The sequence below is a fragment of the Mya arenaria genome, chromosome 11 (assembly GCF_026914265.1).
Source record: "Mya arenaria isolate MELC-2E11 chromosome 11, ASM2691426v1".
Classification (NCBI taxonomy): domain Eukaryota; kingdom Metazoa; phylum Mollusca; class Bivalvia; order Myida; family Myidae; genus Mya; species Mya arenaria.
Window position 1 is genome coordinate 39705861 of NC_069132.1, and position 11451 is coordinate 39717311.

Sequence of the window (11451 nt, forward strand, 5' to 3'; positions counted from 1 at the left end):
ACAACCTTGACAGAACCGCCTGATAGCCTTACACTCTATTATAAAGGATGAAAAATACCAATACGCTGACATAGCTAAAAAAGAGACCCGCCTGCCCAATCATTTAAACCCTCATCCTCATTTTGGCAAGCTTGTTGAAACATTGCTCTTCCATTTTCTTCAGATTCGGAAAAGCCATAGCGTTCATTCATTTTTTTCATCAAACGACGAAACGTTTACCTGTGACCAGATTGAACCATTAAAGAATAATGGTCCAACGCTTTACCCTGCAAACTACAAGCAAGATAATCATAGCTCTCATCATCTGACCATTTAAGTACCCGCCGGTAACTTTGAAATTTGACCATCATACCTCAAATTATGGGACAACTTCCTGAGATCCCCTATTGCACCACCGTATGAGTGTTCCCTCATACTAAAAGAACTTGACTGTGTTCGGTGCAGCCTCCTATGATGTGAACTTGACTGGCTTTCAGAAGATGAACTGTAACTTCGATGTCTATTTTAACGTCTTAGCCTTGACCTTGAGCGCTTTGATTTTGTATGTGACCGTAGTGATATTTTGGTTTTCTCTTCTGTTTTGACTTGTTAGTTTTCATTTCATTCCGACTAGGAGATCTGGAAGACGACTTATTTTTCAGTCTTCTTCTCTTTGACCTACGTCTAATCGACCTTGACCAACATGCTGATTTTTTCGAACTGTGCAAACTTTTGGACACCGGACGAAATCATACTATCATCAGTATCTGATTCACTACTTTCGCATGTATCAGAGTCTGTGTCTTCCTAACTGGGCTGGCTACTATTCCTTACCATTTTGGTGCTTCAATTTATTTTCTACAGAATAAGCCAAAAACAACACACTCTCCTCAACTTTATAAAATAAAGTCAATTGCTAATCCTACAATATCAAAATATCAACCAAGACTTTCCCACAAACCTCTCTGTCGATCTTTTTCGTCTAATGAAATATTTCTTGTATGAATCTGCAACTCCTTTACGTCACTACATTTTCACAGGCTAAAACACTAAACACACTGCACAGTCCTCGACCCCCTCAATTTTACTGGCTAGTAAAAAAACCTAAACACACTGAAAAGTCCTCGAGTCCTAATTTCACACCAAATTCTATAGAAACCAGAAAGATGGTTAAAAACAGTCTGTAACTTTTACGGATGATTTCCCGCAAAATAATTGCAAATCTCGTGAAAAACACGAGTTCCAAGCGTTTTTTCTTTAATATTCTGACACCACTGAAGTGTGTTTTTGGTGTCCTGGTGCTAAATACCCTTTATCAGCGGACTTGAACCCTTTAAACCCCACAAAAACACTCTATATTTGCTCTTCTAGTTCTCTAATTTCCAGAACACCTCCATTGTGCTCCAAGGCACACATCCAAGAAAGCGCATGCGCAGCTCTAAAAACCCTACCTAACAGTCGGCTTGGTTTCATACTTCTAGTGACAAAAGCACCGTCACAACAGTTTGTTGTAACGGTAATGGAAGAGGAGCACCCACATTGAACTAACTCTATTTGGCACGACTAATAATGTAACGAGGAGCACGTCACAAGCCTGCGTTAATCTACTGCCTGCAGGTACAGCTGTTACTGCTGCCTTCGCCCAAACCCAGGAGATTGCCATTCCATTGATCAACCAGTTGCCCGATTGTAAGACCGAGAAAAATATTCAACCACTCATGATACTCAATATTTCTATCAATAACCCGAACGGTCAAACAAATGCTTAAAATATTTCAACAATCAGTAATGAAACGATGCTTTTTTGGTGTACTGTTCAAATCATTGGCCGCTCACCTCCGAAGAACCAAAGAGAAACCAAGAATTGGGTTGACATAATACCTGTGGCTCATGAAAATGCTTGGTTTTGCCGGAGCAAATGTTTTGATTATAACTACAGGCAATGTCAGTAACCCCAATGCCAATACCAGTATTCTTGCAAAACATTCAACAAAGATTAGCCATAAGTCCAGCGATTCAAATAGAAGGGAGAATAATTTCTACAGTGACCAACATCATGTCCGTAGCCCAGCCTTCCGCGCGTATCCTGCTCTCAACCGCTGGTACTCCAGCTCCGTTCCTAAGCAGCACGTTCGCTTCCCCCAAACAGGCAGACCACATAACTAAATAGCGTATGATTATGTATTCTGGCTATTCACCATCAATGTTGGAAGATAGTAAAACTTTCTTTCTCAATTTCCTTATACGAAGCACGCAAATATTTTTGAAACTGGTTTCAAATATTATTTCCAGATTGTATATTCTGCTTAGTGAAACTATTCAGACAATGCAAACACAGTTATCGTTTAATACAAGATGAATAGAGAAATTTAAGGAGGCAGACTGGCAGTGCCCTTTATTTAAAATTCTGTTTCTGATCTTCATATATCGCCTTAAGGTCTGTTTCCTAAATATAATGGTTGGCACCACCTTACAACATATCTAAGATTTCGTAAAACATGTTGAATCAATTGGGATATTAAAGAAGAAACTAGGTGTCTTGTACGTTATTATACGATAAAATGATTTGGGTCCTAAATGCTTGTTAGCTAAAATACATATAAAATCAGCGTTTCGGGATTTTCCAGTGACACTACATGACTTTATTTTTTTTGAATGAATATACAAGAGAAAATATTCATTGATATAAACCTTCCAATTGGCGCTAATTCCATTCGCTTTTATGTCGAGGCTTTCTTAATGTTTATACATTTGATCGTTTAATGATAATTTTATTGGATCGTCTGGATCACTGTCATCGTTGGGCCAATATCTAGACAAAATTGTTTTCCGTGCGGCTCATGAGACAAATGATTTGAATTATTGCTCTTAACTTATCATACAATATGCACCGAACTTGGATGTAGGGCTCATAACTGTGCTTATTTTTTTGTCTCGAGATTGACTCACGCGAATTGATCATACTGATCCGAATATTTCAAATTTTGGAATTCAATTAACTGTTACATTATTCGAACAAAACATCATTACTGTGATAATTGTGTTACTTCGTCCAAACTATTAGCTTGGGTTGGAAATGAAAAAGTTTGTTTTTAAATTATGGATAACGTAAGGAGTGAGTGAATATATATGCATGTGGTTGATTTGTTTGACGGAATTTAATGGTATTTGTCCTATTCATGAAAAGGTTTGGTGTCAGCTAGCACCAATAGCTATCATCAAAATCAACTGCCAAAAAGGATTCTGTTGATAATCTCCGAAATAAAAGTACAATACTTAAATCTTCGTCTTTGTCAGTTATTTCACTAGAGTCAATATATTTAGGTCTCAAGAGAATTTGAGATTTTCTGCATCTGATCAATACCGAGATAATTGGCTATCAGAGTTAGCACACATAGTCATGTTTAAATCATATCAGTCATTAAAAATACGACAAAGCTTTACAAATGCGCAGTGTGTTGTCAGTGCAAACCTTTTGGTAATCCAGATATTGCAGAAAGGTAGATCATAGTTCGCAAAGCTAATTGTTATAAAACAGAGAAAACATCTTCTACAACAAGGCTGCCTTTAACCATGAGCATAATTTTAAGAGATGCTAATTTTTGTATTTTCTCCATCTGATGCTGTTTAAACTGCTATGAAAGTCAGTTGTAAACCGCTGCTTTCTGTGTAGCTTTCGAGAGGGGGGCGGGGGGAGGGGGTCTGCGTTATTGAAATTACTGTGATAAAACAAGATCTAAAGAGTGGATTAATCGCATTGGATTTTTGATTGTTTATGAGAGGACAGTCAATGTCAACGTCGTCATATTTTGTAATTGAAGGGCCAAGACTTGTTTAATGCTCAATAAAGAAAGTTGTCAACGTGAATTGAGAACGGTCTCAACTCCAGTTTTAATATAATGATCTTACTGTTGATTGAACTAAGTCAGGATATTATGCCCGAGAAGTAGTAAGACTGGTTAATAAATGATCAAGTTGGAGAGTGGACAATGTGAATTTTGTAAGGTTTTGACAAATCAAGGGCCATAACTCCAAACTGTATAATGCGACATGACTGTCGATCGGATTTAACGTCCATAAACACTGTATCCAAGTTTTTTAAAGTTTGGATTAAAAATGATCAAGTCAGAGAATGGACAACGTAAATTGGTAAAAGTGTTAACAAATAAAGGTGAAATCCTTCTCACCTTGCAATTACTCTTGGCATCGGTTGTCAGAATTACAAAAACCCAATTAACATATTGTACCCATATCGACAAAACAACACCAACGAACCGAAATTAAATATTGCAAAGAATGTTGTCGGAGGAAAATAGCGGCAATGGGGGTATTCTGAGAGGTGTGTCAAAGATCTATATTTGCTTGGATAAGCGCTTACTAGAATTGACAATTGGCGACTGGTTAATTGGCTTACAGCTTTAAAGAGAATCCGTCCATAGTCAACAAATCAATCACATTGCAAACAATGATACACAACTACTTCTTGTGACAATTGCTCATACTCATAGGGTACCATGTATTTCAAGATTCTATATTTGGATGTTTAATATATAGATTGTTTTATTATAACATATCATTTAGGTATTTAACAGTGTAATTACGACATATATACATTGCGATAAAGAAATAGATGTTTAACAATTTAACGAGGAAGTTTAATATGACTATTGTGTTTTAAAGGTTGTATGCTTGAGAGTTTATCAATTTTTTATCACATGTCTGTGTCCAAAATTTCCGCCTCACAGCTAAATAAATGAATAGGCCGTCTGTTTGAAGAAAGGGCACATTCAACTCAACCATGCACTGCATTTCGCTTATTTTCATCAGTTGTTTTCTCAATATCGCGCTCGGCGAAAGCGTGGACGAGGATAATGTTCGTCCTGAGAATTTTGAGGAGAGACTCAGTCGATTAGAGGAACTCGTTGACATTCAGTCACAAACCATTACGGATCTACGGGAAGATAATACAAACCTGAGGGAGACATGTCTCAACTCTTCTCTTGTGATGGAATCGCACCATATATCTAGTAAGACATCGTTTTATGCGGTCGATATTTTCTCTTAAGAATAAGTGTATTTTTATTTACGTATTTAATGTGTACCCTTGTTGTTATTTTATGTATGTAGTAACTGTTAAGTGTTAGGTTTCAAATTATTTTTGTATGACGATATTTTAGTTTGCGCTATACATGAACGTAACTATCAAATGTTCAAGATCGTTTATTGACGTCGGGTCGTCAATTTTAAATAGGTTGGAATGTTGTACCATGGAGAGACACGTGCTACTGTAAAATAAAACTATAAAATATGTCCTAATAAGTTTTATAAAATTATCACCTTTGTGAACAAACAATTGTATAAACTGATTAAAGAAAAGCGTTGCATGAAAAATACAAAAAAATGTATGTTTTATACCATTATTACACACTTTTGATAATCGGTATTTAATAACTTGTCGACAAAACAAAGGTGTCGGTTTTTCAAAGCTTGGAACTTTAGGGCCCGCTTCATCAAAACGAATAAAAAGGTTTCGAAGTATGTTCTTCTTATTAAATATAAGGTGATCTTTAATAAATGGGTAAACTTGAATATTCAATTATAATTCATTATATACATTAGTAGTAATGATATAATGTAGGAACTGTAACCCAACGATTTTTCTCAGTTAAATTTAGATAAATGAATAAATATTACTATTATTTCTATGCTGAAGCAGTTAAAACATCTTCTTCAGGTTCCAATATGATTTTTTTTAAATATATCATTTTTTCAACGAGTATTCAATAAAATATTCAAAGATGCTTCTGTAATACTTCAAGTACTGTTTTACTTGTATCATTCAAGTACAGTGTTTTTTTTCAGACCATTCTAATATTGCTATTTGTTGAATATACGACCATTTGAATTTGATTTTAAATATCATAAATGCTCATTTTTGATAATAAATACCATTAAACTTTTCATAATTACTTTAAACTTCTTTCCCGTTATGTGCTCCTGGGCAGGTATTCATAAAACATCCTAGGTCATTTCCTTCAGTCAATATTTTTATCGCACTGGTCTTTTGATATAATAACTTAATTATATCGAAAATACTTTTTTTCATTAATTTAATGTAATAGACACACTGTTGTGTTAAAAAAACTTCTTTTTAATTTGACCATGAACATTTTAAAAAAATGATTTAAGTAAAGAAATGACTTTTTATGTTTTATGATTACCAGCTCAGTTGGTCAAAGGTCAATGTTGTGGTGACCTTAAAGGCCTAGTTAAAGCCTTCTTTAAGTGACCTCCCCACCCCTACACCGTGTTTAGTACGCAACTTCTGTGTTTTGATATTAATCTTTATTAACTTGTGTTGTCTATCAGATCTCCGATTTGAGTGTCCTGAAATGGTCAAAACATCTTGCTATTTTTTAAATAATAATGATATTATCACAATGACTTTGAATAAAAATAAGAGTATGTATTTTATATATAGTACATTAATATGTTTTTAACATGATGCTTCACAATTTGGATATCACAAAGGCGACCTTGCATTTAAAGTGGATTTAAATATGTATGTTATATAACTATTATTAGTGCGACAATGAGATTATCCAATTTTTGGATTATCTTCAGCTGAAAATCGGTTTCCGATCAAAATTAGAAGAGCACAAAGGCTCAGGGAACTTAAGTAGGTAGATCATGAGCATAGTATGAACTCTATTGATTTTACGGTCAGTGACTTAAAGGTCAAGGTCGTCGGTTCACATTCAATATCTAAAGCACGCTTTGGCTCAGGGACCTCAGACTTGGTAGTATGATTGGTCATAGCCAGCGAATGAACCATATAAACTTTGTGGTAAGTGTATCAAATTGGTGGTGCCCGTAAACTGAAAATTGATTTCCGATCATTATCTGAAGAACGCTATGGCCCAAGGACCACAAACTTTGTAGACACATAGTCAAAGGTCAAGGTCTTTGTGACCTTGAGCTGAAAATACGCAGTTTCCTACCAATAATTGAAAAACGCTTCGACATAGAGACCTCAATATTGGTAGAGGTTCATCAAACATGAAAAGCACCCTAACTTTTTGACGTCAGTTGGTCAAAGGTCAAGGTCGTGGTGACCTTGAGCTGAATCCAATTTGAAGAATGCTTGTATCAAGGTATCTCAAACTTGGTATGCTGGTGACCTGCCGCTGTTTCCTTTTAGTCATGTTTCAAAAACATAAGCGGCTTCTTTCATATGATGTTTTACATCCAAATTGGTCTTGTATTTACTGGGTTGATAACTTATATAATTTCAGAAAGATACAGTAATGAACAGGTTGCATTTTACGCCTACCTCAGCCAGGGTAAATGCTTCAGTGAACACGAGACGTTCATTTTCAACACTGAGGTAGGTTTTTTGTGTTTTCAGTTCAGATTTTGTCCCGAAAATCAATATGCAAGGCCGCACATTGTAATTAATGTATTATCATTTAACTTGATCCATTGTGGAAACAATTGCAAACCTTTTTTTCTATTCAAGTCTTTCGGTGTCTGTTTTCTTCAAATCCACTACCATATTAGCCTAGTGCCTTAATTACTTCTTGAAGTTTATGTTTTAGTATAAATATGCAAGTTAATATTTTGCAATTATTAATGTTTACCAAATAGGTTCTTATTTTATTGTCTTTTAAAGTGAGGCGATCAACGCACCGAGATTGCATACTGTTGCAAGTGTAGTCCCAAAAGTTGCTAAGAAAAACCATTAATTTAAACGCTGCGGAATCCCTGAATATGTAGACGCTTCCTTAAATGAATGAGTTAATAAGCATAAAAAATTGTAGCTACAATAATGAGCGATCAGGGATACTTTTTTTTATTATTTTGACATTTCTTATGTATCCCTGTAACGCTACAACTCTCTACCATTTAACACCAGGTGAAAGAATATATAGCAATATCATGCAACGATGTTGAATAATAATGACAAAATTGTTCAATATATACCCGACAGTGATCTAACCTGGATTGAATTTGTCATTAGTCGTTATTTTCTCATAAATATATTCTGGGTCACGAATACCGCTCAACTTGTCAGACTTGTCCCAGATTTACAGATATCAGGATACTTGATAAACAATCGACACATGTAAGTGTTTTATGACATCTGAACATGTTTGTTTTGACATAATGGCATATATAAATATTAGTTTAATAGAAGGCAATAATATTTACGTAGGAATTTGAATTAATAACGGAGATGATTTCAAAATTGTGGCCGCGAGGATTCTCTGCGCAAGGACCGTTTGCTATTTTTTGCTGAGATGGTGGACGGACTACAAAAAATTGATACATTTAATATTAAACAAACTAGTTCTACATCTAACTAAAACATTTTTCCATTGCAATAATTTATGTTGCACAAATAGAAATTCCATTTTATAGTTTTAATGATTAATTATGTACTGTTTAAAAACATTGTTCGGAATTAGAAACTAGTATTCAATAAAATGATATGCTAAGATTTGTATTCCTTATTTAAATATCAGTCTAAAATACTGCTACCTCACACAAACATTTGCAAAATTGACTACTTTTTGTTTGACATGATGTAAACATCTCTCGCGTCATATCTGCCATTTCAGTTGCTAGACAGTGCTAACAGCTACTCAACCCATGTTGGCGTTTTCATCACCCCAGTCACTGGGGTCTACGCTTTCTCGTTCAATGTTGTTTCTGCATGGCTCGAACATACTCAGGCTGAGCTGATGGTTAACGGACATGTGAAGGCCAGAGTGTTTGCAGACTCTGATACTGTTAAAGATGTTCACACTGCTTCAAACACGGTCGTCCTTGCACTACAGATCAATGACCATGTCTACGTTAGACGGGGGAGTAATGCTTTTTGTACCGTTGTTAGTTTAGAGACAGCACAATGGACGTATTTCGCCGGCTGGCGGGTTTTCTAGCGAGCCATTCAAATGATTTGATCCCTTCGTTATCTGATTTAATGAAATCGTTCTCCCGATTGTGTTGTGTTATGGAGTATTAAAAAAATAATGTCTCAAATTTCAGCATTTTTTTGTATATTTACAAAAATTAAAATATGATTCTTTCGTTACTGTGAATACAGATAGTGATATTAAGATCCCTATATCAGGTGGAATAATTCAACTATTTGTGATTCATTGCAGCAGTTCAATAATTATTCTAGTAAATGTATGCCTGTGCTATAGAACTCCCTTCCCGAAGAATAATGCTCTAGCACAATTTTTAATCAGTTTAAAAGTTTAATGACAAATTGGAATGGTAAAGAATGTAAATGTGTTGCTTGTTCACGGGCCTAAACAACATAGCACAGGTATACCTTTTTCTGACCTGTAGTATGTTAAATGCATAATCTGTTCTTTTTCTGTGTACTTGCATTTTAACTGTGTTGTTTGTATTGCTCTGTAGTATCGCCTTACTTGGCATTGTTTTGTAATCTTACATTATTTTGCATAGTTAAGCTTTTGTATTACTGCTTTATTTTGCAGTGTGTTGCTTGCGTTATTTTGCCTTTTGGTTAGCTGCTTAAGAAAATATCATGCATGTCTGTTTATCTGGTATAACCTGGATACCTGTAACCTAGCATTATTTGGATTTTCTGTGTCTTTTGCTTAGCTGCTTAAGAAATATCATGCATGTCTGTTTATCTTGAATAACCTGGATACCTGTAACCTAGCATTAATGTGATTTTCTGTGTGCCATGTCAGTAATAATATAATATTTAATAATTTATACCAAATGATTCAGTTTTATTTACTCTGAGTAACATGCTAATCAGGTCACTTCAAATCTGATTTGAGCTGATATTTTGATTTCTTATGCCATTTTTTAAACAAACACACTTGTGTCATTTACATTTTTTGTCTTGTACTAATGTCTTTTAAGCTCTTTTAAACCTCTTTTGGTAAGATCAGCATGTCTCCCATGGTTTTTATGCTGTGATTATGTAAGTTTTACTCTCTTGTCGCTGCTTTATATGTTATCCATATACATTTGTTACGTTGGTTATCTAAGCTCATCAGAGCTTATGTTGTCTGTATATCTATCTTGCCGAATTTAAATAAATCTTATCCTTTTTTTATCTTATAGTTTGCTTATGGGGCTGGACATATTATTCTGAACGGTGTTGCAACATCATCATTTTTTGGCAATAATTTACTTGTAGTATTTTTATTTTTTCATTTGATAGAAAACTATAAATACTTTGCAATATTATATGTCTATTGCATATTTATTTTACAAATGTTCTTTTGTTCGTAACAGATCTACCACGTCAAAAGTTCATGTTCAAAATATATATCGTTAATGCTTATCGCCTTAAGCGCATTTTGTTGTCAATATGTCTTATTTCTAATACACAGTATGTTATGTAATATTAACTAATAAGTAGCTCTATGACAGTCACGTGATAGATACTCACCAAAATATAAAGAAAAGGGACACTCGATTTTAAACATCTCTCTAAGGAAATCCTACCTTATGTATCTTTTCTCATTTATGTGTTTTAAAAGGAATAATATTGCACTTTTGGTTATTTGGTATCATCACAAAATATAATAAAATACTTTACTGGAGGACGATTTTGAATACGTATTAAATATTACGTCATAATACACATATACGTAGTGTCGCAGTTTATCTGCTGGGCGTTACGACACTGTGTATATATTTTTTAACTTTGACCCAAGTTTCGCCGAGATAACAGTTATATCCTCAAAATCATGGTCCATATTCACTAACCTTTTAAAATTGAGTTTCATTCGTAGACTCAAAACCAAAACAGCGTATTTCAAAAGTAATACATACTTATCAATGATATCTGCTTTGAAGCGGGTGTGTGAATAACAGCAAAACTTATACAGTTTTCACCGTATATCCTCGTCTAGTTGCCATTTAACAATGAAAGCTATATTTGCATTTTCGAGTCGTCACAATCATAAGTATGAACGAAACTCAGATGTCCCGAGCTCAGACTATATACATTTGTGAATATGAGCCAAGTCTTACAATAAGTGCATTACTAGTTGTCTCAACAACCACAAGAAAGATAGAAATCATTCTCTCCGAACCGTTTCACCTATCGGATGATCAATGTTGCAAAATAAGTCACATGGATCTGCGACATTAACTCATAACCTTTAATGACATAAAACATAATTACTTGTTGGGTGACCCTTGTATTCGAGGATGACCTCAGCACACAGGTAACACATAAAAGGGATAATATGTATCACCGTAAGAAAAATAAAACTGATCTCTTATACACTGCATTTTAAAGAATTCATATGTAAACTTAAGCTGAAAAATATACCATTAAGGCGCCTGTACCGCGAAAAATTATCTACTTTACATCCACTTAGAACAATATTTTTTAAAAGAAACAACAACGCGCTATTATGGTTTTCTATTGTTGGACCTTTGCAGACACCAGGTCCTCAAGTGTTTGCA

At 34.6% G+C, this 11451-nt stretch overlaps 1 protein-coding gene across 1 annotated transcript; it reads left to right on the forward strand.

Annotated features, from left to right (window-relative positions):
• Nucleotides 1-4746: 4746 nt before the first annotated feature.
• Nucleotides 4747-10578, forward strand: LOC128209303 (cerebellin-4-like). The gene is made up of 3 exons (XM_052913283.1): nt 4747-5006; nt 7275-7366; nt 8601-10578. Exons 1-3 carry the CDS (start codon nt 4778-4780, stop codon nt 8922-8924), a joined length of 645 nt encoding a protein of 214 aa, XP_052769243.1. The 5' UTR covers nt 4747-4777; the 3' UTR covers nt 8925-10578.
• The last annotated feature ends 873 nt before the right edge of the window (nt 10579-11451 follow it).